This window comes from Andrena cerasifolii, chromosome 2 (genome assembly GCF_050908995.1).
Source record: "Andrena cerasifolii isolate SP2316 chromosome 2, iyAndCera1_principal, whole genome shotgun sequence".
Taxonomy (NCBI): domain Eukaryota; kingdom Metazoa; phylum Arthropoda; class Insecta; order Hymenoptera; family Andrenidae; genus Andrena; species Andrena cerasifolii.
Genome location: NC_135119.1, coordinates 6,763,540 through 6,790,247, shown reverse-complemented (window position 1 = coordinate 6,790,247; position 26,708 = coordinate 6,763,540). Strand labels below are relative to the sequence as shown.

At 44.2% G+C, this 26,708-nt stretch overlaps 2 protein-coding genes and 2 long non-coding RNA genes across 12 annotated transcripts; 2 read left to right on the top strand and 2 right to left on the bottom strand.

Annotated features, from left to right (window-relative positions):
- Nucleotides 1-314: 314 nt before the first annotated feature.
- LOC143366298 (endoplasmic reticulum transmembrane helix translocase) lies at nucleotides 315-7,422 on the top strand. The gene is made up of 18 exons (XM_076807234.1): nucleotides 315-827; nucleotides 1,046-1,311; nucleotides 1,387-1,615; nucleotides 1,690-1,843; nucleotides 1,916-2,068; nucleotides 2,134-2,316; nucleotides 2,384-2,521; nucleotides 2,607-2,727; nucleotides 2,799-2,953; nucleotides 3,434-3,609; nucleotides 3,685-3,924; nucleotides 3,991-4,206; nucleotides 4,280-4,469; nucleotides 4,544-4,798; nucleotides 4,869-5,205; nucleotides 5,285-5,465; nucleotides 5,549-5,689; nucleotides 5,775-7,422. Exons 1-18 carry the CDS (start codon nucleotides 561-563, stop codon nucleotides 5,880-5,882), a joined length of 3,510 nt encoding a protein of 1,169 aa, XP_076663349.1. The 5' UTR covers nucleotides 315-560; the 3' UTR covers nucleotides 5,883-7,422.
- On the bottom strand, nucleotides 7,037-10,789 carry LOC143366301 (uncharacterized). 3 transcript variants are annotated; one of them, XR_013084714.1, is made up of 2 exons: nucleotides 9,680-10,789; nucleotides 7,037-9,433 (listed from the first exon to the last, which is right to left on the bottom strand). It is a non-coding gene; the product is annotated as an uncharacterized LOC143366301 (long non-coding RNA). The 3 variants fall into 3 exon arrangements; XR_013084715.1 differs by having other exon boundaries at nucleotides 7,037-9,297; XR_013084716.1 differs by having other exon boundaries at nucleotides 7,037-9,274.
- On the top strand, nucleotides 7,678-16,292 carry LOC143366299 (sodium-coupled monocarboxylate transporter 1). Of its 7 annotated transcripts, XM_076807236.1 has the most exons (17): nucleotides 7,679-8,306; nucleotides 8,663-8,718; nucleotides 8,843-9,178; nucleotides 10,788-10,993; nucleotides 11,548-11,707; nucleotides 11,814-11,879; nucleotides 12,271-12,322; nucleotides 12,396-12,463; nucleotides 13,707-13,858; nucleotides 13,930-14,070; nucleotides 14,273-14,497; nucleotides 14,611-14,794; nucleotides 14,870-14,956; nucleotides 15,052-15,221; nucleotides 15,442-15,600; nucleotides 15,672-15,783; nucleotides 15,873-16,292. In XM_076807236.1, exons 4-17 carry the CDS (start codon nucleotides 10,806-10,808, stop codon nucleotides 15,906-15,908), a joined length of 1,800 nt encoding a protein of 599 aa, XP_076663351.1. In that variant the 5' UTR covers nucleotides 7,679-8,306; nucleotides 8,663-8,718; nucleotides 8,843-9,178; nucleotides 10,788-10,805; the 3' UTR covers nucleotides 15,909-16,292. The 7 variants fall into 7 exon arrangements, with proteins under 7 accessions (XP_076663352.1, XP_076663357.1, XP_076663351.1 ...); XM_076807237.1 differs by having other exon boundaries at nucleotides 7,678-8,718; nucleotides 10,770-10,993; XM_076807241.1 differs by lacking the exon at nucleotides 8,663-8,718 and having other exon boundaries at nucleotides 8,846-9,178.
- Nucleotides 16,293-16,803: 511 nt separating this feature from the next.
- LOC143378443 (uncharacterized) lies at nucleotides 16,804-21,870 on the bottom strand. Its single transcript, XR_013088268.1, has 3 exons — nucleotides 21,542-21,870; nucleotides 20,080-20,265; nucleotides 16,804-19,327 (listed from the first exon to the last, which is right to left on the bottom strand). It is a non-coding gene; the product is annotated as an uncharacterized LOC143378443 (long non-coding RNA).
- Nucleotides 21,871-26,708: the final 4,838 nt, after the last annotated feature.

Sequence of the window (26,708 nt, the reverse complement as noted above, 5' to 3'; positions counted from 1 at the left end):
ACCGACTCGAGAATTCAGATTAAAGTCAGTTTTGATCTCATATATACCTGTGGTTCTACACCTGGTCTGTGGTGATAGGTCAATCCTATATCAGATACCTCGTCTGTGATCTCACGATTCAGGGCACGCGAGCTTCTTTATCGGCTTCGTCTCGCGTGCAACACTATCGATTCAATATCGGGGATTAAGTCGGTACTTCGGCTAGTGCGAGAAACTTCCGTAAGATGTTAGGTCTGTCATACTCCAGTGCCTCGTCTGTGAATGCAGTGAAAGCAATAATGACAGTACAAATGGTTGCCACAAGATGACGTAACGGCGTCCCGCATAAAATTCATTTTTGTCCTATTACTGTAAATTAGTATACACATAGAGCACCGAGGAAAGGTGCGAACAAGAAGTAAACATATTCGGAGCACCTTTCGTACGGTGCAGCTGTTACGTATAATCATTGCTCCGAGTGAGTTGGTTGAGTTGGTGGCGCTAGATCTCATGTGAAAGGAATCTGAATCCCTCGGACTGGAATCCATACGCCCCTGTTACGGCGTATTGTAATCATAAGCATGGCGACTATTACTTCATCGCGTGTAGACGATCTCGTGCAGACTGTTACGCTACATAATCCACGGAAGCTACTGTTCACAGGCTACATCTTGCCCTCTGTGCTATTGCACGTTTTATGGATCTACAGTTGGATTTTCATTTACGGGATCGACGAGTATTATGACGCGGGCTTAGTGGGCATCGCGGCTATCGGCTTGTTACAGATTTTCATATGTTTGTGTTGCCAGTGGTCGGTGCACGTGCATACTTTTCTAAACTGTAGCTCGGTGAGTTGATAACACTTGCGACATAGTAACGATTACACCGATTCAACGGCTCGCACGTGCTAGTCGTCTCGTTCAATATGCTTCGTTAACGTGGCATCCATTTGAACCGGCCTTCTGCTAGTTCAGGTCCCACTACTAATTGGCGGGAACGTTTGAATCCTGCAGCTGGAATGCACATGTAATTTCCCGTGGGAAGGTTAAATATTGCACTGTTTCAGGAGAAAGATCCTTATAAGGCGAAGATAGCAAAGGTAGTTCCTACTCCCAACAATGGAAGCTCGGAACTCGTTAAACTGTACCATTCGGAGCAGCAGGAGCCATGGTTTATATTTCAGAAGACCAAATATCTTTGGGACCCGAATAAAAAACGCTTCGAAGGCCTTCAGTTTCCTATTAATCATTCTGTTAAACATTATTGCGAATGGAAAGGGTACTTAGACGAAAAAGAGGTTACAGCAGCGGAGGACAAATACGGCAAGAACAAGTAAGAATAATACTTCTCCGTCGATATAGAAATCACTACTGTAATCACTTATAATTTTATGTTGCCTTTACGTAGATTAGATATGGTGGTACCAGAATTCAGAGAATTGTTCAAAGAAAGGGCGATTGCACCCTTCTTTGTTTTCCAAATGTTCTACGTAGCACTGTGGTGTTTGGATAGATATTGGTACTACAGTATCTTCACTCTCATCATGCTGATCATGTTCGAATGTACGCTTGTTCAGCAGCAACTGCGAAATATGGCTGAAATTAGAAAGATGGGGAATAAACCGTACATGATGATGGTGGGGTTACATTACGCATTACGCGCGAGTAGGGTTCGCCGACAGTATCTTTCATAATATTATTTTTATCAAAGGTTTATAGGAACAGACAATGGCGGTTCATGTTCACCGATCAATTGGTTCCTGGTGACATCGTATCGATAACAAGATCGCAGAATGATAATTTAGTGCCCTGCGACATGTTACTTCTTAGAGGACCTTGCGTAGTCGACGAGAGCATGCTAACAGGTGATTATTTAAGAGTAAGACGACGCGGTGTACAATGAATTACTTTCACATGATTTGATTACAAACCCATAGGAGAGTCGGTTCCACAGATGAAAGAGCCAATAGAGGACATCGATGGCAATAGAGAATTGGACATAGAGGGCGACGGCAAACTTCACGTACTCTTTGGAGGCACAAAAGTCGTGCAGCATAGTCCACCTAGTAAAACTGTACCTGGCCTTAAAGGTATGTATTTATTTTTATTATCCGATAGATCGTGCCATTCGTTTTTTGTACGGTGAAAATTTCAGCTACCGACAACGGTTGCGTGGCCTACGTGTTACGTACTGGATTCTCAACATCACAGGGTAAACTTCTGAGGACAATACTGTTTGGGGTGAAGCGAGTTACTGCCAATAATTTGGAAACATTCGGTTTTATCCTATTTCTACTAGTTTTCGCGATTGCTGCCGCGACGTACGTGTGGATTAAAGGTACATGGCGTAAGAATTCAAAACGTTCGAAGGTGCGTTCAAGTTACTAATAAGTTATTGGTTATAGGAAGCGAGGATCCTACTAGAAACAAATATAAACTATTTTTGGAATGTACACTTATTTTAACATCGGTTGTTCCACCAGAACTGCCTATTGAGTTGTCGCTAGCGGTTAATACGTCTCTACTAGCTTTATCTAAATTAGGTATGAATGAAATATATCGAAGTAACAATCATTCGCGCACTTGTTACGTGCTTGTACAATAACGTTCAGAGTTTCTTTTCCACAGGTGTCTTTTGCACCGAACCCTTTAGGATTCCATTTGCTGGAAAAGTTGAAATTTGCTGCTTCGATAAGACTGGTACTTTAACTAGTGACAACCTGGTCGTTGAGGGTATAGCGGGGATCGAGTAAGAATCAAACACTTCTTCCAAATAATACGAATCGTGTACGATACACGAGTAATCGTTCACTATTCAAGGGGAAAAGCAGATGTTCTACAGCTCGCTGATGCGCCTTTAGAAAGTATTCAGGTTCTTGCGACGTGCCATTCGCTTGTACAATTAGATGATGGAATTGTTGGAGATCCACTTGAGAAAGCTACACTGAAGGCTGTTAACTGGAGCCTCACGAAAAGTATGCTGCTGCTTCATTACAATTTACAGACTTTAATCCAGTGAAGGCCGCATCGGGCCATTTGGGAGCCCGGTCTTCCTGATGTTTACCATAGCCGCGCGGAAGGGGAGCTCGAAAGCCAATGGTAACGTGGGCGCGTCACGGATAGGGAAAACTGTAAGAGTGTAAGTAGTAGCGTGCGGTGCAGGCTCGTACCTCTCTGATGAAGTAACTGGGCCTCTTAGGAGCCCAAGTGGCAGCGATCACTGGGGCCCCCAAGATTCCCAGTCATTCAAGCCTATCGTACGGGTATGAGGCTGCACCGCACACTAATACAGTTTTCCCTATCCGTGACGCGCCCAAGTTACCATTGGCTTTCGAGCTCCCCTTCCGCGCGGCTATTGTAAACACCATGAAGACCGGGCTCCCAAATGGCCCGATGTGGCCTTCGCTGCTTTAATCCCTGGTACTATAACAATTCTAATATTAATCTTCTATCAGATGACTCTATGATACCCAGGAAAGGGCAGTCTCCCGTTTTGAAAATAGTGCAGAGACATCATTTTTCGTCTGCGTTGAAGCGCATGTCGGTCGTGGCCGGGTACACGATGCTTGGGTCATCGGAAATTAATTATATGACCACCGTAAAAGGAGCACCCGAGATTCTCAAGAGCATGGTATGTAGCAAAATGAAAAGCTGAATTTCCTTTATCGTTACCATATGTTGTAAATATGATTTCTCTCCTTCTCAGTTGTCATCCGTACCAGAGAATTACGACTCTACTTATTTATCACTTTCTCGTCGTGGCGCAAGGGTGTTAGCTCTAGGATACCGAAAAATCCCCGGTCCATTATCGTCTCAGGATTTGAGGGAACTAACGCGGGAACATTTGGAGAAAAATCTCACTTTTGCCGGATTTGTGATCATAAGCTGCCCTCTTAAACCTGACTCCGAGGCTGTCATCAAAGAGATCGTGGATGCTTCGCACTCGGTGAATATTTAATGCTCTAGTTATTCTCGTCATAAATGGTAGAGCAACATAACTTTGGTTTTACAGGTTGTCATGATCACTGGCGATAATCCGTTAACGGCCTGTCACGTTAGCCGCGGTTTACACTTTACGAAGAAACCAATTACGCTTATACTAACCGAGGTCGATGGAGAGTGGATATGGGAAAGCGTGGACAGAGCCATAACTGTACCCTTCGGAGTGGAAAATGCTTCTCGTGGCAGTGAAATTTGGCGGGAATACGCTCTTTGTCTAACAGGAGAGGTAAGCCAACTAGTATCCGAAATACTTTCTTTAATGTACATTTCACTCGCTATTCTTAACGTGCAACTTACAGGGTTTAACATATTTAAAAGAATGCGAACGGGAGCTTCTTCGTAAAATATTACCGCACATTGTGATTTTTGCAAGGTGCGAACCAAAGCAGAAAGAATTTATAATCGTGTCTCTGCAAGATTTAGGCTACTCAACGCTCATGTGCGGCGATGGTACTAATGATGTTGGTGCTTTGAAGCATGCTCAAGTGGGTTAGTTGATGACTGAAATTCATCTTTTCTTGTAACGAGCAAAAGTGCTCATGCTAATTGGTTGATTCTGTTAGGAGTCGCGATCCTCTCTAGTCCACCCGAACGGGTACACACGGATAAGCAGGACCACGTAAAGAGCGAGCGCGCGCTCGCGAATTCAACAGTAGCTAATGGCCCAAGAATGAATTCGAGAGGCTCCGGTAATACTAGAGTGAAATTACAAAAGATACTGAAGGAACTGAAAGAGCAGGAACAATCTGTTATTGTGAAGCTTGGAGATGCTTCAATTGCGGCGCCTTTTACTAGCAAAATGTCTTCGATTCAGTGCAGTGAGTAGGGTGTCTATAAAAAGCTAGGGTAAGCCTGCAGTATATAACTTTGGCTTCCGTTTCATTGCAGTATGCCACGTTATCAAGCAAGGACGGTGCACTTTGGTCACGACTTTGCAGATGTTTAAAATTCTGGCACTTAATGCATTGGGGCTCGCGTACAGCCAGTCTGTTCTCTATTTAGACGGGATAAAATTCAGCGACGCCCAAGCCACGCTGCAGGGCGTTCTTTTGGCCTCGTGCTTCTTATTCATATCAAGCTCGAAGCCACTGAAAACATTGTCCAAACAGAGGCCGCTTCCCAACATTTTTAATCTATATACTATATCTACCGTGCTGCTTCAGTTTGCCGTGCACTTTTTCTCACTCGTATACTCGGTAAGGGAAGCGACTTTACTGTCTCCAAGGTAAGTGTAAAGGAATGCGAGTTAAACGAGCTCGGGCGTTGTAATGGATCGCATATTAAGCTTTGTTGAATTTAATAAGGAGCGATAAGTTAGCAGCTATATTGGCTACAAATAATTCAGTCAGTCACAATGTAACTTCTACGGGTCTCGGCGATGGCGATGGCGATGACGATGAACCATTTGAAGCGAATTTGATAAACAGCACGGTTTATATTATTGCCATGTCGCTGCAAGTCTCCACATTTGCAGTCAATTATCGGGTAAATCATGAGGCTAAATGATATATATTAATGAGGATTATGCGAATATTGTTTTAATTCGAGGTAATGTTGTCACTGTATAGGGTCATCCGTACATGGAGAGTCTACTACAAAATAAGTCCTTACTGTACAGTCTTATAGGCATTGCTGCAGTTATATTGGGATTGTGTGGATTTTTACCTGAGTTAGCAGCGCAATTTGAAATTGTAGAGTTCCCGAGCGATGTAAGTGTCTGTAAATATAATTTAAATTACTTTGAATGCTTATGCAAGTGCACGGATACTAATTCGTAATATTCTCTGTTTCCAGTTTCGTACATTTTTAATTCAAGTACTAATAGCGGACTTCGTCCTTGCGTATATAGTCGATAGAGCCTGTTTATGGCTTTTCGGAGGAGGAAGACATCAAGAACTGTGATTAGAATGCATTCTCTATATTTCACTTTTAAATCCAAAAACACGTGCGCAACTGAACACGCAAGTTCGTTCCCTTTTTGTTTCACAAAGAATACATTGATTATCCGCATTATTATTCCTATATTTTACGAATTATATCGTTATAGTGTGAAGCATTACTTTTGCAAAGACTGACTGATACAATGGAAAGTTCATTACTTAAATATACGTATTCGTTGTGTTAATTGTACCGTACTAGTGATACATTTTCCATCTGCTGTAAAAGCTGATAATACTAATTCTTTGTGGAACAAGTTAATGAGAAAGATTGAAAAAGAAATTTATATATACATATATATATATATATATATATATATATATATGTATATGAGTACGTTGTATGCATGTGTTAATGAGTATAAGTATTATTACGCAAAGTGAAATAGAGGAATGAGTATGTGATGCGAGTATGTACAAATAGAAGTAAATAATTATTACGTCATTTCACTTTACTCGTGTTTCAAGGTCCCGGCTTATAAATGGTCACAAAATGTATCGGTTCCAATGCGTTGTAGAAAGAAAAGCGAAATGAGATGAGGAATTATTGCGAATCTGAAGGTTTATTGCATTCGAAAGTTATTCTATTCAAGTAGGACTTTATGATTCTTAAACTAACTGCAATTTGAATAATTTGCAACGTCACCTTGCAGGTAACACTTCTCACAAACTCAACGAACAATGCACATAATTTAATTTACATTTAATTTAATCATTAATTCAAGAAGTACATATAAGTGAACACGTAATAATGGGACAATGTTTGATGAAAAGCGAAAAAAAAACTTGTAATTACATTTACATTGAGTACGTGCTGTTAACGTTAACATTACAATGGAAGTAATTATAGTGGGATTTGTAAACTCTCCTGTATTTAGTCATTCCACTGAAGTGTGATCAATGATTATGAATAAAATTCGCGATTTTGATATGAACGTTATAAATTCTGTACGTGTCGCTGTGGCTAATTTTACGATCCACGCTTAGTTCGCGAACGAGCTTCTTGAATTATAAAAGATTAAGTTCCGAATGTGCTATAGATTGTACTGTTACGTTAAAAAACAAAAAATCGTTTTTTACTGTTCAAGGTAGTGTCGTATTGCCACATTCCAATTGTCCTCAAGTTTCACATTATTTGACTAATAAGGCAATTACTTTTAACCGCACCACAATATCGCTTTCATTTCGGCGGGTATTATTATTTTTACATTTATCCGAAAGACAAACAACATACTGCGCGCACGACGCGCGTGCAATTAGCGCGTTTAACGGACGTGTGTGCTTCAATTGATAGTACGATCTCGCGACTAAATCGAATGGCACGTGTTGTAAACAATCTCGTTTAAACTTCAACAATATTGCATCCATCGTGACGGTGGTGAACATTTTTACTGCATCATTCTTTTAGGCAAAGTGTTCCAGACAGAAGCTAATTGTACATCGTTGCCTTACGAACGTTTGTAATTCTCTATGATTATTGATAAAACGATATGTTGTAAATATAACGTCCAGTCTTTCCATCGGCATGCCCCCAAATTTCACTATGAACAGCCAATTTTATCCCAATTCTCCTACCATTTCTATCATTAATCAAATCGAAAGCAACGCACCGTCCGATATCAGTGGAATACGCTTGGGAGCACCATATGCTCGCGGCCATTGTTGAGAAGAAATCAGGAGTTACGCATGGCGTACGGACACGTATTCATGGGGGAGGGAGGGACCGTGCTTGTTCTCCATGGTAGAGCACTTGCGAGGTTATCGTTTCAATCGGAAATGGTCTAGGGAATTCATACCCGTCCACTGCATCTTTGCTTGACATCGTTTTATTAACGTTGAAAGCCGTAACAAGCTACGCGCTACGTGGTGTATTCAGCGTATACTTCTCCGTTCCATATTCGAACGAGTAATCCGCCATTCGATCGTGTTCCGAGGGTAATCCCCGCAGATCGCGAACGTATAGCGGGATTCATTGTTCCGTGACGGCCGATTGGATGAGTTACCGTTCAAATTTTGCTGGTTGTTGGAGTCGAACTGGAGGAGTTAGGCCTAGATCGAGGAAACCGGTTAGCTGACTGCTGGGCCTCCAACTTCACGACAGTCCGTCGTCGATCACGGCAGACAGTCGATCGTAACGTGGTCCTCCTCCGTTCGACTATATTTATTCGTCCCCGCGCCGTTACGCTGGACTTTCCAAAGATATTCCAATCGTGCGCGATTTAAGTGTCATATTCGCCGGCACGAATCGCCTCATCGAACGTGTAGCCCCGTACCTTTCCTCTACGATTTTCGTGTCCGTCGCTCTTATGCGCATCCTTCGCACAAATTAGGAACGCGCTCGATCGCTCGATCGATATTTCCGAAATTGTATGTTCTGGTGAACCGAGGCGTGAGTAAAGAAATTACCAACTGTGGTTAGATAACTATTCCGAAGGAATTATTTTTAGTAAATTATCACGTGCTGAAATAAAATGTCTGTTGACAAGTTTCAAGAGGATCCGAACGGTTTTCGCGTTTAATGGGTATAAAGGTTGTCTACTCTTGGGGCAGTTAATATTGCATTGTTTCGAGTAATCATATGTAACGGATTCGTGGGTCGCGATTTGCGTATTCGTCGATCGATATTTCGCTGTGCTGTCGCAACGAATTTTTGTGACCGCTGATTCAGCCGTAACCGTTTCGACGATTCATATCGGCGAATATTTGTATCACTTTTTTTTCCATTCGATTTGAAATTCTGATCAGCTGTTTGATTTCACGCGTGTTGATACGGTTGGCGAAGTAAGCAAATGCAAATAATGGTAATCAATTCTTTAATTAATTACGGTTCAAAGGATACTATCTGGGTGTGGGCTACGTTGTACGAGAAAGTAGCACGTTTTTATAGGAATAACAAAATGCGAGTATAGACGAATTACTTTCTAGAAGTGAGCCGATCGCGGACAGTATCCGTTGGAATCACGAGCCGCGAGGAAAGGCACTGGCCAGTAGGGAGCAAGATATAAAGAAAAGTAAAAGGAACAGCAATGTCATAACATATAATTGAAGGAAGTTACCTGTTTCTATTCCCTTACCGATCGTCGATCAAGATCGAGGTGATTCCAGCCGGAAGTACAATTAGAATATGTGGATATTGCGGGGCAACTGTGATCGTGACAATCTCGCTTAGTGATCGTGTTGAGAAGACGAACTTTGGATGTGTAACGAGACTGGACTGCTCGTTGTGCTAAATATAAAGAATACTATTTATAAAACTGAACAGTGAGTAGGTGTTTATCAACGGTCGGTACTTACCCTCTCCCTTTAACTGTTGGTACTGCTGCTAATCACCCTTCGTGTTGGTAGTTTTCTCCTTTACTTTAATACCACGTTGCATGGCACTCCATGTACGGGGCAATAAAAGGAAATATAGGTACCGCTTATTCTAGGAAGTAACTCGCGTAGCATGCAATTTATCAAACTCCTCCTCACAATTCAATGTAGTGGAATAATAAGAGACTGGAAACTGTCTTTATTCTGCGTAAACATTCTCTTTTGAATTTCTCTATTCAAACGAACTTGCGATTCGTGTGTAATTAAGTACTGACTTGATTCGAAAGTTATAAATACTTGATGGTAAAACAAACTTGTCGAAGTTTTTTGGTAAGTTTAAATGCAGGCTCGAAAATATTGTTTGTTTAAGCCAGTGAACACGGCATGACGTCACCGTGGCGAGAGACAGAAAGAATTCCGGTTTCAGGAAAAGAGAGCACAAAGCCTTACGTCTTCGATGCATCGTGTTTGCGCGAGTTCCTTGTCCCTTGTCTGGTAGTCATATTGCAGTTATTGTCCGAGTTCCTGGAATGCTCTGTCATTAAATCCTTTTACGTCTTTCACTTTGTTTCACACTCTACTGCTCCCCGATCATTCGTATTGCTCGGTGTACGGTGCTTATTCGACTTTCTCGAATTACAATTTTCTGCACCGTGCTGACATCTGCGGCACAGCAGCGGGTACTAACACCAGTCCCGCTACTTTTAATTGTCTAATATCATTTAATATACAATAATTGATCCTACAGGTCGATTGAAAGAATGCAATATTGTATCTCGGGAGGAACCTTTAAGAGTCATTTTCATCGTGTAATATAGCGAAAGGAATACCGATTAATGTTTCGAACACTGTAATCTGAACAGAACCTGAGGAAATTCCTTTAAACGAGGGTTCGAAGTAACATTTCATTGATCCTCTTTCTTACGCGACAAAGCGACAGGGAAACCAATATTTTACGTTATGGTATTCTCGCGAAGTGTAACGTTTATCAAGCTAACAAGCTTTATTGGAACACTTACAGCTGCGAACCGCGTTAGGGTCATCTGTCAAGTACCAATTAGGCGGCTGCATGTATTAGGTGTTGCAAAAACATAGCGAACGAGCGAAAGAGTAGCAGTTTTTACTCAAAAACTATCGAACCGTTTGTTAATATAACATCTGTTTCCAACGATTACAGTTGAACTGCAATCCGACCGTTTCCCTTAACTCATCAGATTTCCCTAAGCTCGTCGCTTGGAATACTAATTTTTCGAGCGGTAAGTGGTAACGCAAAGAGTAATGATTTTACACTGCTCGGACAGAACACGATATCTTCCTTCCTCGCACTCGCGCTCCACAACGCCCCGGCAACCATCCCATTTACTTCGGCAAACAAATTTATACTTTCGCGTTGCGTCGAATGGTGGCGGCGAAAACTAAATCCTCGTTGAAGATCCATTATGCGTATCATCGCGAGGGGCCATTAAGCTTTCATCCGTGTTACTTGACTCCATTACCGCTATTATCGGTGTTATCAAGCGGATCTGGCTTCATAAATCAGGTTTCCGTTCGCTTCCAGTTTCTCGGGAGTTGGGGAATGGAGGAAACACCGTGGAGAGGATACTTTCATTGGGCAGATTGGCTGGTGTTCGGGCTGATGCTCGCCGTGTCTGCAGCCGCTGGATTATGGCATTACAGAAAAGCACAGAAGTCGAGCACGGAAGATTATCTCCTCGGGGGAAGGAGTATGGCTCTCTTCCCCGTATCTGCTTCCCTCGTCGCAAGGTATCCCCGTCTCTGATCTTTCTAATTGCCGGTGAATTAAATCGTTACGCGTGCCCCTCTTGCCGATCTACGGTAGTTCTCTCAATATTGAATTCACTTGAACAAATATTACTTCATTCTTCATTCTGAAATGGAAAAAAATATCGTAAGAATTTCCCAACAGACGAATAGTCGGAACCCATTGGTGTTCGCTGTTCGACAATCCGTGATCGTCGAGGCAAAGCCATCGGTTCCGAGTCTTTAACATGTAAATATGAAGTACCGCGAATAAATGTATCTATTCCGGGAACTTGTATTCCGTGACCGCATCCGTGATCATTAATATAGACAAACGAAAATAGTGGCGCTCGGAAACTGATTCTTTCGAAGACGAAAGCCGGCGGCAGAAAAATTCTATTTCGTATTCCCGGCGTATTTTTAGCCTGGGAATCAGTGTATTCTAGATTGTGCTGCGAATCACGGAATGTATTGTATAATAACTCGCTTTCTCCCGTCTGAATATGAGTCCGAATCGTTACATGAATAATTCACGTGTTTGGTAAATGTTATCGTAGTTTCATATCTGGTGTAACGATTCTTGGGACACCATCGGAGATATACAATTTTGGGACCCAGTACTGGATCACCATTATCTCCATCCTGTTTTCGGGGCTGGTGGTGGCCGTTGTCTACGCTCCTGTCTTCGTCGAGATGAGGCTTAATTCCGTTTACGAGGTACATTTCTTCAGTCAGATAAACGCGAGAAAGTAAAAGGCACAAATTGCTCGCAATACGAACCCGTAGCACCCTCAACTTTTCTATTCTAACGATTCTGTTTCAGTACTTAGAAATAAGATTCAATCGAAGCGTAAGGACCCTCATATCGTTGATCTTCGTCATCGACGTGGTAAGCGAGACACGCGTCAACGAACTCTGAATACAGGCCGACATTTATCTAGATCTTGGACAACGTAAAGCTCGCGATACGCGGGGTAACGCAGATTAGAAACTTCGGGGAAAGTAATTCATCATTTACTTTAATTCGCGAGGGGGGCCCATTTAAAAATGAAGTTATGTCACGCTACGTTACGCGACAGAAACGCGAAACTTTAATCTGCACGGCTTATCAGAACACTCGAAAAAGCTAAACCCAAAGCGCACCGATTTCTGCAACTCTCGCGTCCAACAGAAATTATCGGTAGCGATGGTACAGGCGATGGTCATCTTCCTTGGAGAATTTTCTGTGGGAATGGCCGATCGGCCGTTCTGTTAATGATTCCGTAATGAACCAATTTCAGGTGCTTTACCAATCGATCGTGGTCTACGTTCCAGCGTTAGCGCTAAACCAAGGTATTATGCGGCCATATTATTCGTAGATAGAACACCGAGCGGGCACTATGAAAATCTCTGTGATTAATTACAGTGAGTGGCATCGACGTGCATTTGATCGGGATCACCGTGTGCTGCGTGTGCGTGTTCTACACCGTTCTGGTAAGTTTACGACGGAAAATTGTTGCCCGACGGTGTAATCAATCAACTAACAAGCGAAAGGGGGATTATTATTTCGAAGCGTTGCTCCTTCGCTGTCGAACAACAACCCGTTCCCCGTCGCGACATGCCGTTTGTGACGGCGCGCTCGCCTTTAGTTTGCCTCCACCGCATAATCAGGTTTACATATGCCATTACGGGCATTGCCCACTCGAAACTCAAACACTCGTGTTACTTGCTCAGCGTGACGTTCAATTTGTAGTCGTTTTCGACTGCCCCTGGACACGTTCAACTTTTCCGCGCGTCTCGTTTAAAACGTTCACTGGATCACCTAGGGATCAGCGCGCCATTTGTACTTAAATTTCCCTTCTGTTCCCAATTATAATTCTTTGTGCGACGACGAATGTTACATTCTATCTGAATTATCAACGTCTCTTAAAAGAAATAGCGAACAGGCCAACGATACTCCAGCTTCCCAATGTTAGGTCGATTGTTAGCAGCCACGGCTTGGCAGACGTTCGCGCTAAACGCATCGCGGCAATCAAGGCGATATAAGCGCGTGTCACTTCGACCATCCGCGTTCGGCGATCGTGACGAGGCAGATTCATTGTCGGGCGCCGAAGGAGTTAACAAGGCGTATCAACGATGAAATGTATGGAAAGTAAGGGGAGGAGGGATAGGGTTAAGTCGAGCGGCGCGTTAGCTGTATGCGAGCTAATTTTCCAAGGACCCTCGTTCAGCGAATTCTGCCGGGGATAGCTGGAGTTCCTCCGGCTGCCGGGCCATGCCCGTAGGAAACAATTTTCGGTGGACAATGCCGCGAAGAATCTCTCACGCGGACCCGGCTACTGGAAATGTTTATGGACGGAAACTGAAAGCTCGACAATGGCCCGCCGGAAACAATGGCGTGGAGCACGCCGAGTGCTCGTTCCCGTAGTAGCAGATCACAAAGCCACCGGGCGAAGTGATTAATCGCATGCTCGCGCGTCTGTAATTATCCGAGCAATTTGTTGTGCCCCCGAATTAATGAAAATTTATCGCGGCTGAGTGACTCTTTGGAAATTTGTTTATTATCGACGCCGGCCGGCCGCGGCCCTTCTTCTCGCACGCTTAACGATCTCGCGCTTGCTCTTCTTTAGGCGCGTCGGCAGCGATTCTTCTTCCCGCGATGAGGAGGGCGTAGTTGAATCGTGCCGTTGACATCGGCCGTGTAAGGTGCTCGTTGATGGCAGATTTTGTTCCCCAGGGCGGCATCAGAGCGGTAGTTTGGACGGATGCGCTGCAGGTCGCAGTGATGGTGGCTGGGGTTCTGACCGTCAGCGTGTTGGGTACCTATCGGCTAGGCGTCACGGAGATATGGAGTGAAGCTCTGAAGGCCAACAGAATCGAATTTTTAAAGTAAGAGACTACCTTCGTTCTGCTGGGAACAAGGAAATCTGTGATTCTAATTGAGATATTACTGATTGCAGCTTCGATCCATCCCCCTACACGAGGCACACGGTGTGGACGGTGTTGATTGGCTCGTGGCTTTACAGCACCGCTTACATAGCCGTGAATCAAACCATGGTACAGCGGTACAGGTCACTGAGAGATCTGAAAACGTCGAAACTGTAAGTGAGTACGCCGGTAACATTCGACGCATGATAATGCTTGTTCGTTCCTTATCGGGTTGACTCGCGGGTGAGTCAATAGCGTAGCAAGGGAATCGCATTTAAAGCGCTAGAGTCACTGGATTGCAAGGAACAATAGGATAAGATGACAGTGGAGTGTTGATGGAAGGAACTGATGTGGCACCACGCGTTCTGATTCCAGATCCCTGGCGATCTTCACCATCAGTATTATGTTATTCATTTCACTGTGCTGCTGGTGCGGTCTCGTTCTTATAGCCTGGTGGTCCCCGCCAAAGTGCGACCCCAGGGCGTCCGGTTTAATCACTGCCGATGATCAGTTACTGCCTGCTTATGTTATGGAAATCGCTGGCCATTTACATGGGGTGCCAGGTCTTTTTATCGCTGGGATTTTTGGAGCCGCTCTTAGGTAGCTATAAAAGCTACTTCCCTGGAATTATGTTTCTCGTCTTTTCTCTATCGCTCCTTGAACATCGCTGTGGTGACATGTCCGTATTGTACAGTGGATTTATTTTATTTCAGTACCCTCTCCGTGGGCTTCAATTCAACATCCGTCGTGGTTCTGGAAGATTTCGTGAAAGGCCTGTTCGGTATGAAACTAAGCGATCGTTGTTCCTTCATCTTCGTCAAAGTTTTAGTCGTTCTTCTTGGATCGATAGCTCTGGGGTTGTTATTCTTAGTTGAAAAACTGGGAGGGGTGTTAGTCGTGAGTACTTTTCTCGATTAACCTTTTTGCAAACCGAGTGCCTAGCAGCGTTTAATCTCTATCGTCCCGACGCAGATAACCGGAAGTTTAGCTGCGATCGCTGCTGGTACTTCCTTTGGGGTGTTCACCCTGGGCATCCTCTTCCCTTGGACAAACTCCAAGGTAAATGATTCGCCATTCATTCTTGTTTTAAGCTTGTAGCGCGAAGTAACCGGTGGATGGGGAAAAAAGATTGAGTAATTATTCTCGTCGAATAGGGAGCATTCACGGGCGCCATTGTGGGATTCGTGATCGCTGGCTGGGCGAGTCTAGGCGCAAATTGGTCTCTCGGTGCAGGGCTGCTGGTCCCTAAGAAACTTCCGGTGGCCCTTTCCCATTGCCCAGCCAATATCTCCGAAAGTTTCCTCAAGCAGTTTGATCGCCCGAAGTAAGTCAACTCTGGCCTTCACTGTAATTATTAAGTCTTTCATAATCAATTAGATCTTAAGTGGCCATTAGCCAGAGCCTTGAGGGATCAAGGTCCCTCGCAGAACCGAAGAGAATATTAATTTATTGCTTCACACGAAGATGAAAAACAAAGCACGCTTTCTCATGCATTTCTGTGCCAGTGTGATTAGATAGGTATATCAATACCAAATTTCTTTCAGCGAAGGCGATGTATTTCCTCTTTACCGATTATCGTACCATTGGTTCACCGGCTTGGGCACCGTAATCGTGATCATCGTGGGCAATTTCGTTAGTTGGTGGACTGGCCCCGTGGATCCTTCTACTATCGACAAAAGATTGTTGTCTCCAGTGATTCACTCGTAAGTTGGGGTGGCTTATTCGTTGTACGATAGTTAAAGCAGGTATTACATTATAACTTTGTGTATTTTAGGCTGTTACCAAAGCCGAAGCGTGAGAATGGCGTTAACAGCGGAAGTGTAGCCGGATCTACCGAGGCACAGGCATGCTCCAGTCTCTTGTTGACTGATTTGAAGAGGATGCGAGTAAGTAGTAAGATGAAGATGCGGACGTAATTGTAGCATCTACGTGATTCGTGAAATGTCCTATGACAAATGTGTTTACTCGGTTACAGAGAAGTCAAAATTTCCCGAATGGTATTAAAACGTAGCAGGCGTGTCGAGGTTTGAGTATCTCGCGAAGTTTCTGACAACACTGCTGGGCCATGTTGTTGAAAACATTGCCTTGAACGGCTCTACTTCCGACTTTTACTTCTGAGATTTCAACTTCCATGGAAGGATCGTGAAATTTCACTTCTGCTCGCCAACTTTCGCGGTGCTTATATAAGAGTAAACACCGATGTAGACAATAGTGTACGAATTCCGTTCACCAGCAGTATTCTTGAACGACGGACCGTCGTGATTTTATGTAGAACCACTGGCAAACTAGAGCAACTATGTTTTTCTACTCTCATATGTTATGATGCGTTACCACGAACGTTTCTGCATAGTTTTATAATTTTTAGAAATAGGAGAAATGAATCTTTTTTATGAAACCGTTAAACCTTATTATTCCACGTTACACGATCTAATTATTTCGGGCACGAACACTTCAAATCCCTTTTGAAAAGCTCCATTGTTTCCTCAAATACCACTTAACACTTTTCCGACCACGACCGGTCAAATGACCGTTTTTTAAATTTCGATTAGAATTTCCTATATACAACGTAATTGAATCGCCTTTAAACTTCACGACTTTTCCTCAAATATACGTATGCACATGAGATACTTCTGAATAAAAGAAACTATATTTTTATACTGTCAAATTTGCTATTATCTTCATTCTATATTAAAAAATATAAGTTGTGCTAAAAGACCGGTCATTTGATCGGTCGCGGTAGGAATAGGTATACGCGAAGTGTCGATAGGAATAGTGTTAAATACATTTGACTAAGCTCTGATTCCTGCAAGAAACGAAAAGGTAGGTAAATGTCCAGCCGATTCCTAACTGCAGCGCAACAAAGTGAACCGAGACTCACGGTGCGCTACCAAAACCCTCGAGATTTTGTTGCGTCACCTGCGCCGCGTGTGGTTGTTCGCAATTGTTACGCAAAGAAACAAGGCTGCGCTAGATGCGTCTGGCCGTATAGAGGAATCGGTGGACGGCGAGGGTGGGTTATGGCGTTTCTATCAGATGGCTGGGTCCTCGTTGCTTCTCACACCAAGTTCTCTAACTGAGTTTGTTCGGTTTTCAAGCTTTGGTGATTCCCGACGGTGTCCGCCGTGCGGAAGGTGAGCGGCTCGGCGGTAGAAACAGAGAAGAACGGTGAAATAGATGGAGAAAGAGGATGAGAGGGAGAGAGTACATCGAGGAGCCAAGGCCCGAGGATATTAGCCGGCTTGTTAAGGGAAAGCCAACGCCGTCAAACGTCCTTATTAAGGCCACGCAAATAGCTAGTGCGCTTCTCCTCGCTTACCTCCTCACTTGGCTTCCTGGAAATTCAATTTTCGCCTGGCCGAAATGCGGTCGGTCAAAAGCGCCGTCCTCAGCCTCGATATTGTTCACGCCGGCGATCGTCAGATCGATCCACACGCTTCGACAGTTTTTGCGCTGTCGCCACAACCGGGACGACGCGATTGGTCTGCATCCGGGATTCCACGGCCAAGTGTTGCGAAGCGATTCGGAACGGCTCGACTGGAAAAAGATGGGACTCGCGTACATTCCCTTGCAATTTCCGAGAATACGTTTCCCCGCTTCTACCTACATATGAAACTCTTTTGATGAGTAATGAATTCCTTGTTTCACAGTAGACTGTCTATTAAATCTGCTGTTCACAAAGTACCTACCTATGCACCGTTGTAACGTAGAAAGGATTTGTGGGCATTTAAATGAATTTGTAACTATTCCTTCCGGACATTCAGAGAAAACAGCGTTCCATATTCGATAGTTCGCTTATGTCAACAGCTCCATCTCGCATATTAAATCGAATAATGCCGGTTCTATCCTATGAGGTACCTAAACACACGGCGGATATGTTCGCCCTGCAGGCTGCAGGGGTTGAAACCGTTTGTCTCTCTTCGCGTCGAAGCTTAACGATCCCCACTGTAAGACAGGCGTTTTTTCCTCCCCCCTCCCCCCTTCATTCGGCGGGGCGAAGTGTGTTGAATGTGGGGGTACAGCCGCGAATCGCGCGAAGGTTTCATTAAGAGGAGCGCGCGACACGTAGCGTCGGAAAGAAAATTGCGAGTTGCGGGCCGCGTGCGGGGCTTTATTAAGCGCGCTTCATGCGCGATTTGCATTCGTCTGGGTCGGTGATAGATTCGAAATTCCCACGTAGAACGTGCGCCGGTTATACAGGGTCGAGAATTCGAATCGGGGCGAACGCCGGTGACGGCTGCCGCCACGTATGTACGTACCTATGTAACCACGCGTGATTGTGTCGACATGGCGGTCGAACGGAGAGGGCGAGAGGGTTGGAGAACGAGGGAGAAGCGGTGCGGCCGCGGAGGTGGGAAAGCGAGGGAAGCACAGGGCGGCGAGGAGAGAGAAAAAGAGAGAGAGAGGGAGAGGGGGAAAGAGAGAGAGAGAGAGAGAAGCAGATTCAAGATGAGCGAAAATGAAGCGGAGCCACGCGGGTACAGGGGGAAGAAAGAGAGAATGAAACGGGTGAAGAGCGGTAACGACGTGAAAAGGGGGCAGCGTGGAAAAGAAAACAGTGCATCGGAGAAATGCGGGAATTTGCGAACTGAAGAACCGGGTTAAACGGGATACAGAGTCTGCGAATCAGGAGAAAGACGAGAAGGTTAGATGGACGGAACGGTGGAAAGCGTCGAGAAGCAAAGCGGGCTGTGGGAGGGAAGTGAATAGACGCGCGCGAGATAAAGGATGTTAAATGGAAAGCAAAACAGTCGCTGGCGCGCGGATAAAAAGAAGCGGGCCGTGTAGGACGGGCGGGAGTATCGCGTTTAGGAAGGGCGAAGCGAATAAAACGGAAGATTACGTGTGCGGCGGAAGAGCTGGTCGAAAATTAGAGGAGGACAGAGAGGACACGATGTGCAGAAGAAACGTGCAGGCAAGAAATACGGGCATGTGTCGGAGGGGATGTGACGCGGAGGGCGAGGATGTTCCAGAGAGCAGGAGGGAGGATCAGCGGTGAAGCTGGGTGCAAACGAGACGGAGGAGGAGGGTTAGGGACGAGCGAGACATACAGACTCCTGTGGGGGTGACGGTGAACGAGGCGCGGAGGGTTGGAACGAGCGAGATACAGAGGTATGGTGGCGGATAGAGATGGATGGAGAGAGGTCGTGGCGGCTTGAATGGGGCTAGTTTGAGATAGTTAGCGGGCCTTCAGAGGCACAATCGGCCGCGATTGGCGGGCCTACAATCACACGTCGCATTATATGTCCATCAGCGGAGCGGATCTTGCAAATACGTTAGCGCGCGAGCCAACGAGTTACCGTCCGCAAAAATCTTCAATTCAAACCGTCTGCCCTGCGGGTGCCGGCTTGCGGCCACGATGGATCCTTAGACGCGTTCCGTTTCCCGTCCAGCGCCGGAGAAGAAAGGCCGAGTCGAAGGAGGGACGTAAATCTGTAAGAATAGGTCCGCTTAAACGCTGGCGGTCTACTTGGATCGCGCGCAAGCTAAGGGCGGACCGAGCGGGCCCGAAGAGGCCTCCGGATTTCTGAGACACCCCAGCCGGGTCCCGACGAAGGACAAACAGTAAGCGATATTAAGTGAAGGCACATCTGCGAGGCAATACGCGATTAGACTCTGAAGCGGCGGGGCAAATATTGTCTTTTCTAATCTGCCGGCGGAGTCGTGCTATCTTGGAATTGCCATGGGACAGGATCGAATTCTTCGGGAGTTAATTGGCTCCTGGCTAGGGATTTCGCGCGAAGATTCCGGATGCAAAGACAAACGGGAATGGTCATAACCCTTAGTCCTGTTTACCCAGGGGTAGAGTTACGTTCAAAGGATGTACTCCGGAACTGTTATCCGATGATAAACGGACCTGGTGCGCCTTCCATTAAAGCTTTTCCGTATTAATGCGCGCAATCTACGCCGCGCTACCGTCCCCGGCAGGCGATAAATAACAGATTGCGTTTAAAGTACATCTCTTACTCTTGCTGTACAACAAATTATGCCTCGAAAGAAATGCTTTAGCGACGCAGCGTACCTGCTAATAACGTAACATGTTCCCCTTTCGGTATTTCAACTGTTTCAAACGGTTGACTGTGCTGAATCCTTCTGTACATCCACGTAGCTGGGATGGTTGGGAACCCTCCAACGGCGCCCAATATAAATAGGCATGATTATTCGAAACCTCAGATCAAACGTACCTAGACGAACAGCACCAGGCGACTGACGGAATAACTAATTTATCAATTCTTCGCTTCGGTTGGCTCCGATACCTATGGCTATATTTGCGAACTCGTGCAAACAGACCTCCGAACTCCCAGGGCATGTTGTCGAGCCGTCCTCGTTGTATTTGGCTACGGAAGATCTCCAGAAAGCTCCAGCTCTGCCTGCAACCCGTAAAATTACGTATCCTTGCGTTTATTCGTCGCAATTGTTTGTATCGCGTTACTTTTAACGATCGCACAATAAGGACGGCATTGAGTGGAATTAAACAACTCTGGCTGCGTGAAAACGATAATCTGGAAGCGAACTCTATCAATCGTACAATCATATAAAAATGTACCTCGAATTATTATTATTTCACGCTTCCATGAATTAAAACTATTTCAATGCGCGCAAACGGTTCGAAGAGCGCCTTTCAAATGGAGAATGCCGCAAAACAAGCGTGCAGGATGTAACGCGCAACGAGACACGGGAAAGCGGTTTATCCCGAAAAATGGACAGGCCGGTAATGACGCCAATTAGCGTACATCGAGTAGCACCATCAACGATTGTAACGGATCGCGTTCAGAAATATTGTTCGGTGATACATCGGATCGTTAGGATAAAAATTTCCCCGCTCAAACGTGACGTAATAGCTGCGAGTGTAACCCATAAAAGGGGTATAATTACTCGACGGACCGTTCGATAAATTCTAACGAGCACGGGCCAATAAATCCGCGACGGGGACATGTTTAAAGGAAACCGTTTTTCCAATCGAAGAAAACTGCACGCGCCAAGAGGCTTTTAATTAAATTGCGCGATCCGGTAAACGGTCTTTATTTATCCACCATTTAAACGTAATTAAAAAAAGCGGCATTACCAAAGGCGTCTACTAACAGTCGTTATCGCTACATGTATATTTTTACTAGAAAGATATTCCTCCTTTCACCGCGTTTCTACTTCCGTGTTGAAGACAATACTTCCAAATATGGCGGCCTTCAATAATATTGGTGAAACTACGGAGCAACTGAACCAGAGTCCTTCGTGTGAGTGTACGCGATTGAGAATTTATTTTTAAACCTTAATAGTAACTGTTTTGTATTTTTTCGTACACAGTTATGCAAACGTTCGCAGCACGTCGAAAATTATAATACACGCGCGCGCACGCACGAACACTTCAGCTTGTCCCTCGTATGAATTTTAAACCGATATCATGGTTCAATTTCGAATTTTTTAGCACGTAAACGCGATCACTCCTGGACGTGACTATTATTAATAGGGGTAGCAAAAAAAAAACCGCACCGTGTGGTGTGCTGCTGGTTTTATCGTCTGTCAAGATGAAATTTATAACAGCCATCATGGTTAATTTGTTTCGAGTGATCGAATACCGTTCGAGCTTTTCCCCAGTGCACGAGTGTATACCGCTTTTAGTGCGACTAAAACGTAAGTTTCAATATTTACCTGCGTTTTATTTGCCAGCCTGTGCGCCACACATCTTGCGTTTGATTTTTATACCGATGGTCGATATTACGTGTTTATTCATTCCTCCTTAGCATTCCATAATGAATAACATTATCCTCTTGAATAGATTAGCATTGACACTATTTGCACTTGTACTTTCCTTTTGCTGCAATGTGATATCATGCGTAAATAAATAAATTAAATTAAATTAAATGATGTGTAGAGTGAAATACTATTTCAATTCCGATTGTATTATATGTATAAAGTCTATGGTTGCTCCTGATATAGTAATTTAATCTCAGGTGAAGTCACTAATGTATCTTAACCTATTAACCGTCAATCACGCGAGTTTACACAGTAACCACAGGCGTGAAGATAATGGCGCCACTAGTCTTCATTTTCATTCGTCTATGCCAGAGTTGCACAAGGAGCCGTTTTTAGCGCCTACCTTCGAGCAACCAGCCGAACGTCGAGCTGTCCTGTTGCTAACGGTAGAATCAGTGAGGAGAACCGCAGTAGTGTAGGTGCATGCTCGTAGGCGCATAGCGTAAGTATATGTATTTCGGCTGCTCGACGCTCGGCTGGTTGCTCGCAGCAAAGTCGCTAAAAACAGCTCCTTGTACAGCCCTGGTCTATGACGTGACGTCACAGGACGAACAGGCTTCAACTTGCGTTAGTTCTTTCGCGCCGCGGTCTGTGGGGGGGTCGGTAGTTTTCGTTGTTTTCGCAGAAGTTGGGTAAAAGTTTTAAAAGTTAGTGAAATTCTATTGTTCGGAGTGCGAGGAAGTGAGACAAGTGAATCTGGAGTTTGCAGCGATAGTCAGTTCAATGACTGGCACCAGTTTCTCGTCGTGGGTAAGAAATCTTTCGATTCCCTAACGATACGCCATTTTGTAGTAGTGTGAAAACAGTCGAACTTGAAATCGAACGATAGATATAGATTGAAATCCGTGGCGTGTCGTGACTTGTTCGCGACGTATGGATATTCGTATTCCAGTTGCTTCGTTCCAAACGGTACGTAATAGGGAAATAGATTATTTAGGTTAGAAATGCAACTGACTCCTCTTTTAACCATATCTACTCTGCCACTTTATCCACATCTTTTTGGCGTTCCGACGTTACAGCAACGACTATATTTGTCTAATATGCTAATCTAGTTTCTATTTCGCTTCGCATCGTCACTCGAGCGCACGTTGAAACGCAAAACACGTCGGCCGACGAAAAGCTAGAGCAGATATTTTTTTTTCTACAGATGGAACGTGCAGCTTGTGCACCCATGGCGGTTGGGCATTGTTTCGGAAAAACTGTATATCGTGCGATCGAGAATTCATGTAACCGTGGTTCTTGGGACCGAGTGGACATTCTACTACTTCGTCGGTATGGTGAGGCAACGCACTTTTTTTATCATTTGATTGTTAACGTTCAGTCGATTTTCGACGAATCTAACAATTTCATTTTGTACGTTACCATTGTTATTAATTTCGACATTAATTCGATGGAATATAAATATTCCGTGTCTAATGTCGATTATAAACAATTGTCCACATAGGCAGGGTAGAGTGGGCTTAAAAGTCCAGCGGGTAAAACGTCCCGAATGCAAAATCTCCATTCGTAAACAATCGATCTAATATTGCAGCATATCTATGTGATGGCAAGGGTAATGAGGAGGACCGCAGAGTCGCCAGTCGTTGTTGGGCTTTCGTGCGTGTCATATGACGCCTTTGTTATTATGTACATCAAGAAGCGAAAAAAGTACGTCGTTTTTGCTTGTGTTATTCGAAGTAAACCACAGTTTAACAGCGTATAAGGTGAAAGAGTTAAGATTGTATGTTCCTTTAGTAATGTGTATATGACATTGTTTATTTCTGAATGATAATATTTTCGAACCTATATATACGCGAAACAATAGAGGTACCATTCGGGCAAAAAGTCCCTTACTTATATTTTTATTTTTTGATAAAGAAGTCATCTTAAAATACTAAAAAGAGTGATTGTCTTTGGTGAAGTAAACCAATTAGTAAAGTCATAAATTATCTATCCTTTTTCCTGCTTTTTTTATATTAAAATAATTTGAGTTTAAGAAATCTTCATATTGAGCCAAGATTATTGTGCAGTTTTTTGTTCAAGCTGAACTAAGCCCTGTATTTTTATTCTTTTGTTTCAAAAAAGGTGGCTGTAATATTTCCTTTCAATATGGTATACCAAAAAAATGGTTTAACAAATATTTGTTGATTTCAAAAGAGTTTCTTACTTATTTTGTTTTATGTTACAACGAAAAGCTGGTTAGAAGCTATTAAGGACTTTTTACCCCAAGCAATGGACTTTTTGCCCCGGATATGGGGCAATATAATAACTCAACAAAAAATAACACTATTAACCACCAACTTTGTAAAAGTACAGCATAATGGTTGTAGTTTATACAAAATAACACCGTATACCTCTAGATTGTTATTACTAAATTTTACATAGCTTTATATGAAAAGCAGGGCTTTCAGCCCGCCCCACCCTACCCTACTTATAACGACCATGCGATTGAAATTGTACTTTTTCGTTAATATTAATTTTCTATTACGTTAACTCTGAAGTTACAGTCATCATGCATTTCATTTGAGCTTCCCTTTTACAAATTTTGAACCCCTTCAAATATCTCAAAGCCCCTACCTTTCTTTCTAATCTTACATAGTGAATACCAAATCAGGCAGCCATATCGATCACCATTCTTATTCCAACACTATTTCATCTCGCCGCAGCCTGGATTGCAGCTCATTCCGCGCGTCTCCATTCCTCCCATGCAAACATTGTTATTCTAAATATCCAGCAGAGACTCGCACTTTCTCTTTCCACGTATCCTCCTTGCGCAGGGCCGGGCGATGCAAGAATAGATCGTAGAGGAGGCAATTAATCATAATGATGCTATAATTACTTAATGCACCGCGCAACAAATGCGCTTGTCGTCGTTAGCAAAGCGAGCCCTCCGCGAAGCGCGGGTGTTCCGAAGGGACACGGCGCGAAAGACGGTCCCGCGGTAATTTTTTAATCCGCGCGGAGATCACCTGGGACGGGGCGCATAGAAGTTCCCGTCATATCGAGATTACGAGGAAGCGGCGCGTATCGAGCATCTGCCAATCTCTCTGTTAGTTTCAATGAGGGTCCACTGGGGATGTTACGACCTCGAGTCCGACGTAATGACGGTCGGGATATTTTTCGTAGGCATCCAGATTGTCGCGGGGGCATCCCGCGTCTCACCCTTCCCGTAAAAGCCTCGCGCGTACGTACATTCAGCGCCGTCGATTCATTCTCGGCGTCGCGCGCCTTTCAGCCACCGTTTCTTTCACGCCCTAAAATAGAGTGGGTGACGGCGGTATTCCGATTTTTCCTATGAGTTTCGCGATTAGTCCGGACGCCCTTATTTCAGCGCTATTAATTCCGGGAGAGTGCTGTATTTTCGTTAAAGATAAGCTCCCTTAACTCAGGGCCGAGCTTGTAATAGTCTACCAAGCTTTCTACAAATAAGATAATATTACTGCGGGTCGACGATACTATCATCTGGCGATAAGAAGTAGAATTCAAAACAGCGTCGAACGTGCCAGAAATTGTTCACTCGGGAATCTCATGCTTTCGACATCCTACACTAGGGTGGCCCTGCGATTTCTTTTGCTCTTACCCTCTAATATGGTTCCATTTCATAAAGAAATAGTCCTTGAAAAAGATTATTGGAATCGGACAACAAGATAGGGTGCCGACCAGGCCTTAAATTTTAAAATTCATCAATGGTTTGAATTTGAATAATTTCTCAAAAATGGTAAGCCCTATCGAAATTTTCTTGAAATAATATTAAAAGAGCATTCAATTTTCTACAATTACTGTATATATATATTTTTTTGTGCTTCCAACCATTTTTTGGATAATAGCGTTTGAATATAGAGAGGTCCGCACTTCGCGCGTCCCACCTGTACGGCGGGCGTGACTAGGGAATTCGATCCCGGGATCGTAATCCCGGGATCCCGGCTGATTTTTGGATTCCATTTTTATATTATTCAATTGTCCATAAAATAATTTACGTTTTTAAAATTCTCGAAATTCTCGGGATAAGTTATAACTTTATATATCAAATGGAGTCTTAGAATCCAAAAAACAGCTAGGATCCCGGGATCCCGGGATTACGATCCCGGGATTGACTTCCCTAGGCGTGACGTACTGTATATACGCGCGTAGTGCGGACCTTTCTATATTCAATCGCTATTATCTAAAAAATGGTTGGAAGCACGAAAAAATTATGTATACAGTAATTGTAGAAAATTGAATACTCTTTTAATATTATTTGAACAAAATTTCGATAGGGCTTACTATTTTTGAGAAATTCTTCAAATTCAAATCACTGATGAATTTTAAACTTTAAAGCCTGATCAGCACCCTGTCCTGTTGTCCGATTCCAATAATCTTTTTCAGGGACTATTGTTACAGAGAGCAAAGAAATACAAAAAAGAAATTCGACACGTATAAACAAAGGCCACCCTATCTTACACATCCAGCAGGATATTCTAATAGTCGAATGATTAACGAAACACTTATTCCTTGGCAATCACGTCATGCCACCCTCTCCCTCCCTCGCTTCCCCTCGCCACCCCGTACGTGGAACAATGGCCACCAATTAATCTCAGAATTATTCGCCCAGCGCGATAAAATAAACGTCCAGGGAACTACATTCCGAGGATCAAACAGCGTCTATGCGAGGGGCTGCTTTGTTAGAGAAAGCAATGATTCTCGACGAGGGGGCGTAGCTCGGAGACGGTCGTGGTGGTCGTAGCCGCGGCCGTGGCCGTGGTCGTGGTCGGTAATATTTCACGGTAACGGTATTTAGCGGAACCGTCGCGACTGTCATCCGCGATGAAACGGTGGAGGCAGGGAAGACATTAAGCGTAATGAATTACCAGCCGGGAGGAGTAATGTGTCTTAATTACGGGCCCGCGGCACAATAATTATGTAATTAGGCATTGTTTGCCGACCGGCCCCTAATCACAATCCCGATGTCGCAGCCTCGTCACGGCTGGAGGTGCTGCATCGCGTTATCGACCAGCTCTCCGTTTCAACGTCGTTCGCCCGCAAGTCTAGACTACGACGGTTCGCTGCTGCGACCAGCTTTCGCGCACTCCGCCACCCCTTCGCG

Excerpts from the sequence above, each read along its gene's own strand:
- LOC143366298 (XM_076807234.1), top strand. The coding sequence starts at position 561 with ATGGCGACTATTACTTCATCGCGTGTAGACGATCTCGTGCAGACTGTT. Across the intron at positions 4,470-4,543 it reads TTTGAAGCATGCTCAAGTGG|GAGTCGCGATCCTCTCTAGT; the intron begins GTTAGTTGATGA and ends TGATTCTGTTAG. Across the intron at positions 5,690-5,774 it reads TTGTAGAGTTCCCGAGCGAT|TTTCGTACATTTTTAATTCA; the intron begins GTAAGTGTCTGT and ends CTCTGTTTCCAG.
- LOC143366299 (XM_076807242.1), top strand. The coding sequence starts at position 10,806 with ATGGAGGAAACACCGTGGAGAGGATACTTTCATTGGGCAGATTGGCTG. Across the intron at positions 14,498-14,610 it reads ATTTTTGGAGCCGCTCTTAG|TACCCTCTCCGTGGGCTTCA; the intron begins GTAGCTATAAAA and ends ATTTTATTTCAG. Across the intron at positions 14,795-14,869 it reads AACTGGGAGGGGTGTTAGTC|ATAACCGGAAGTTTAGCTGC; the intron begins GTGAGTACTTTT and ends GTCCCGACGCAG.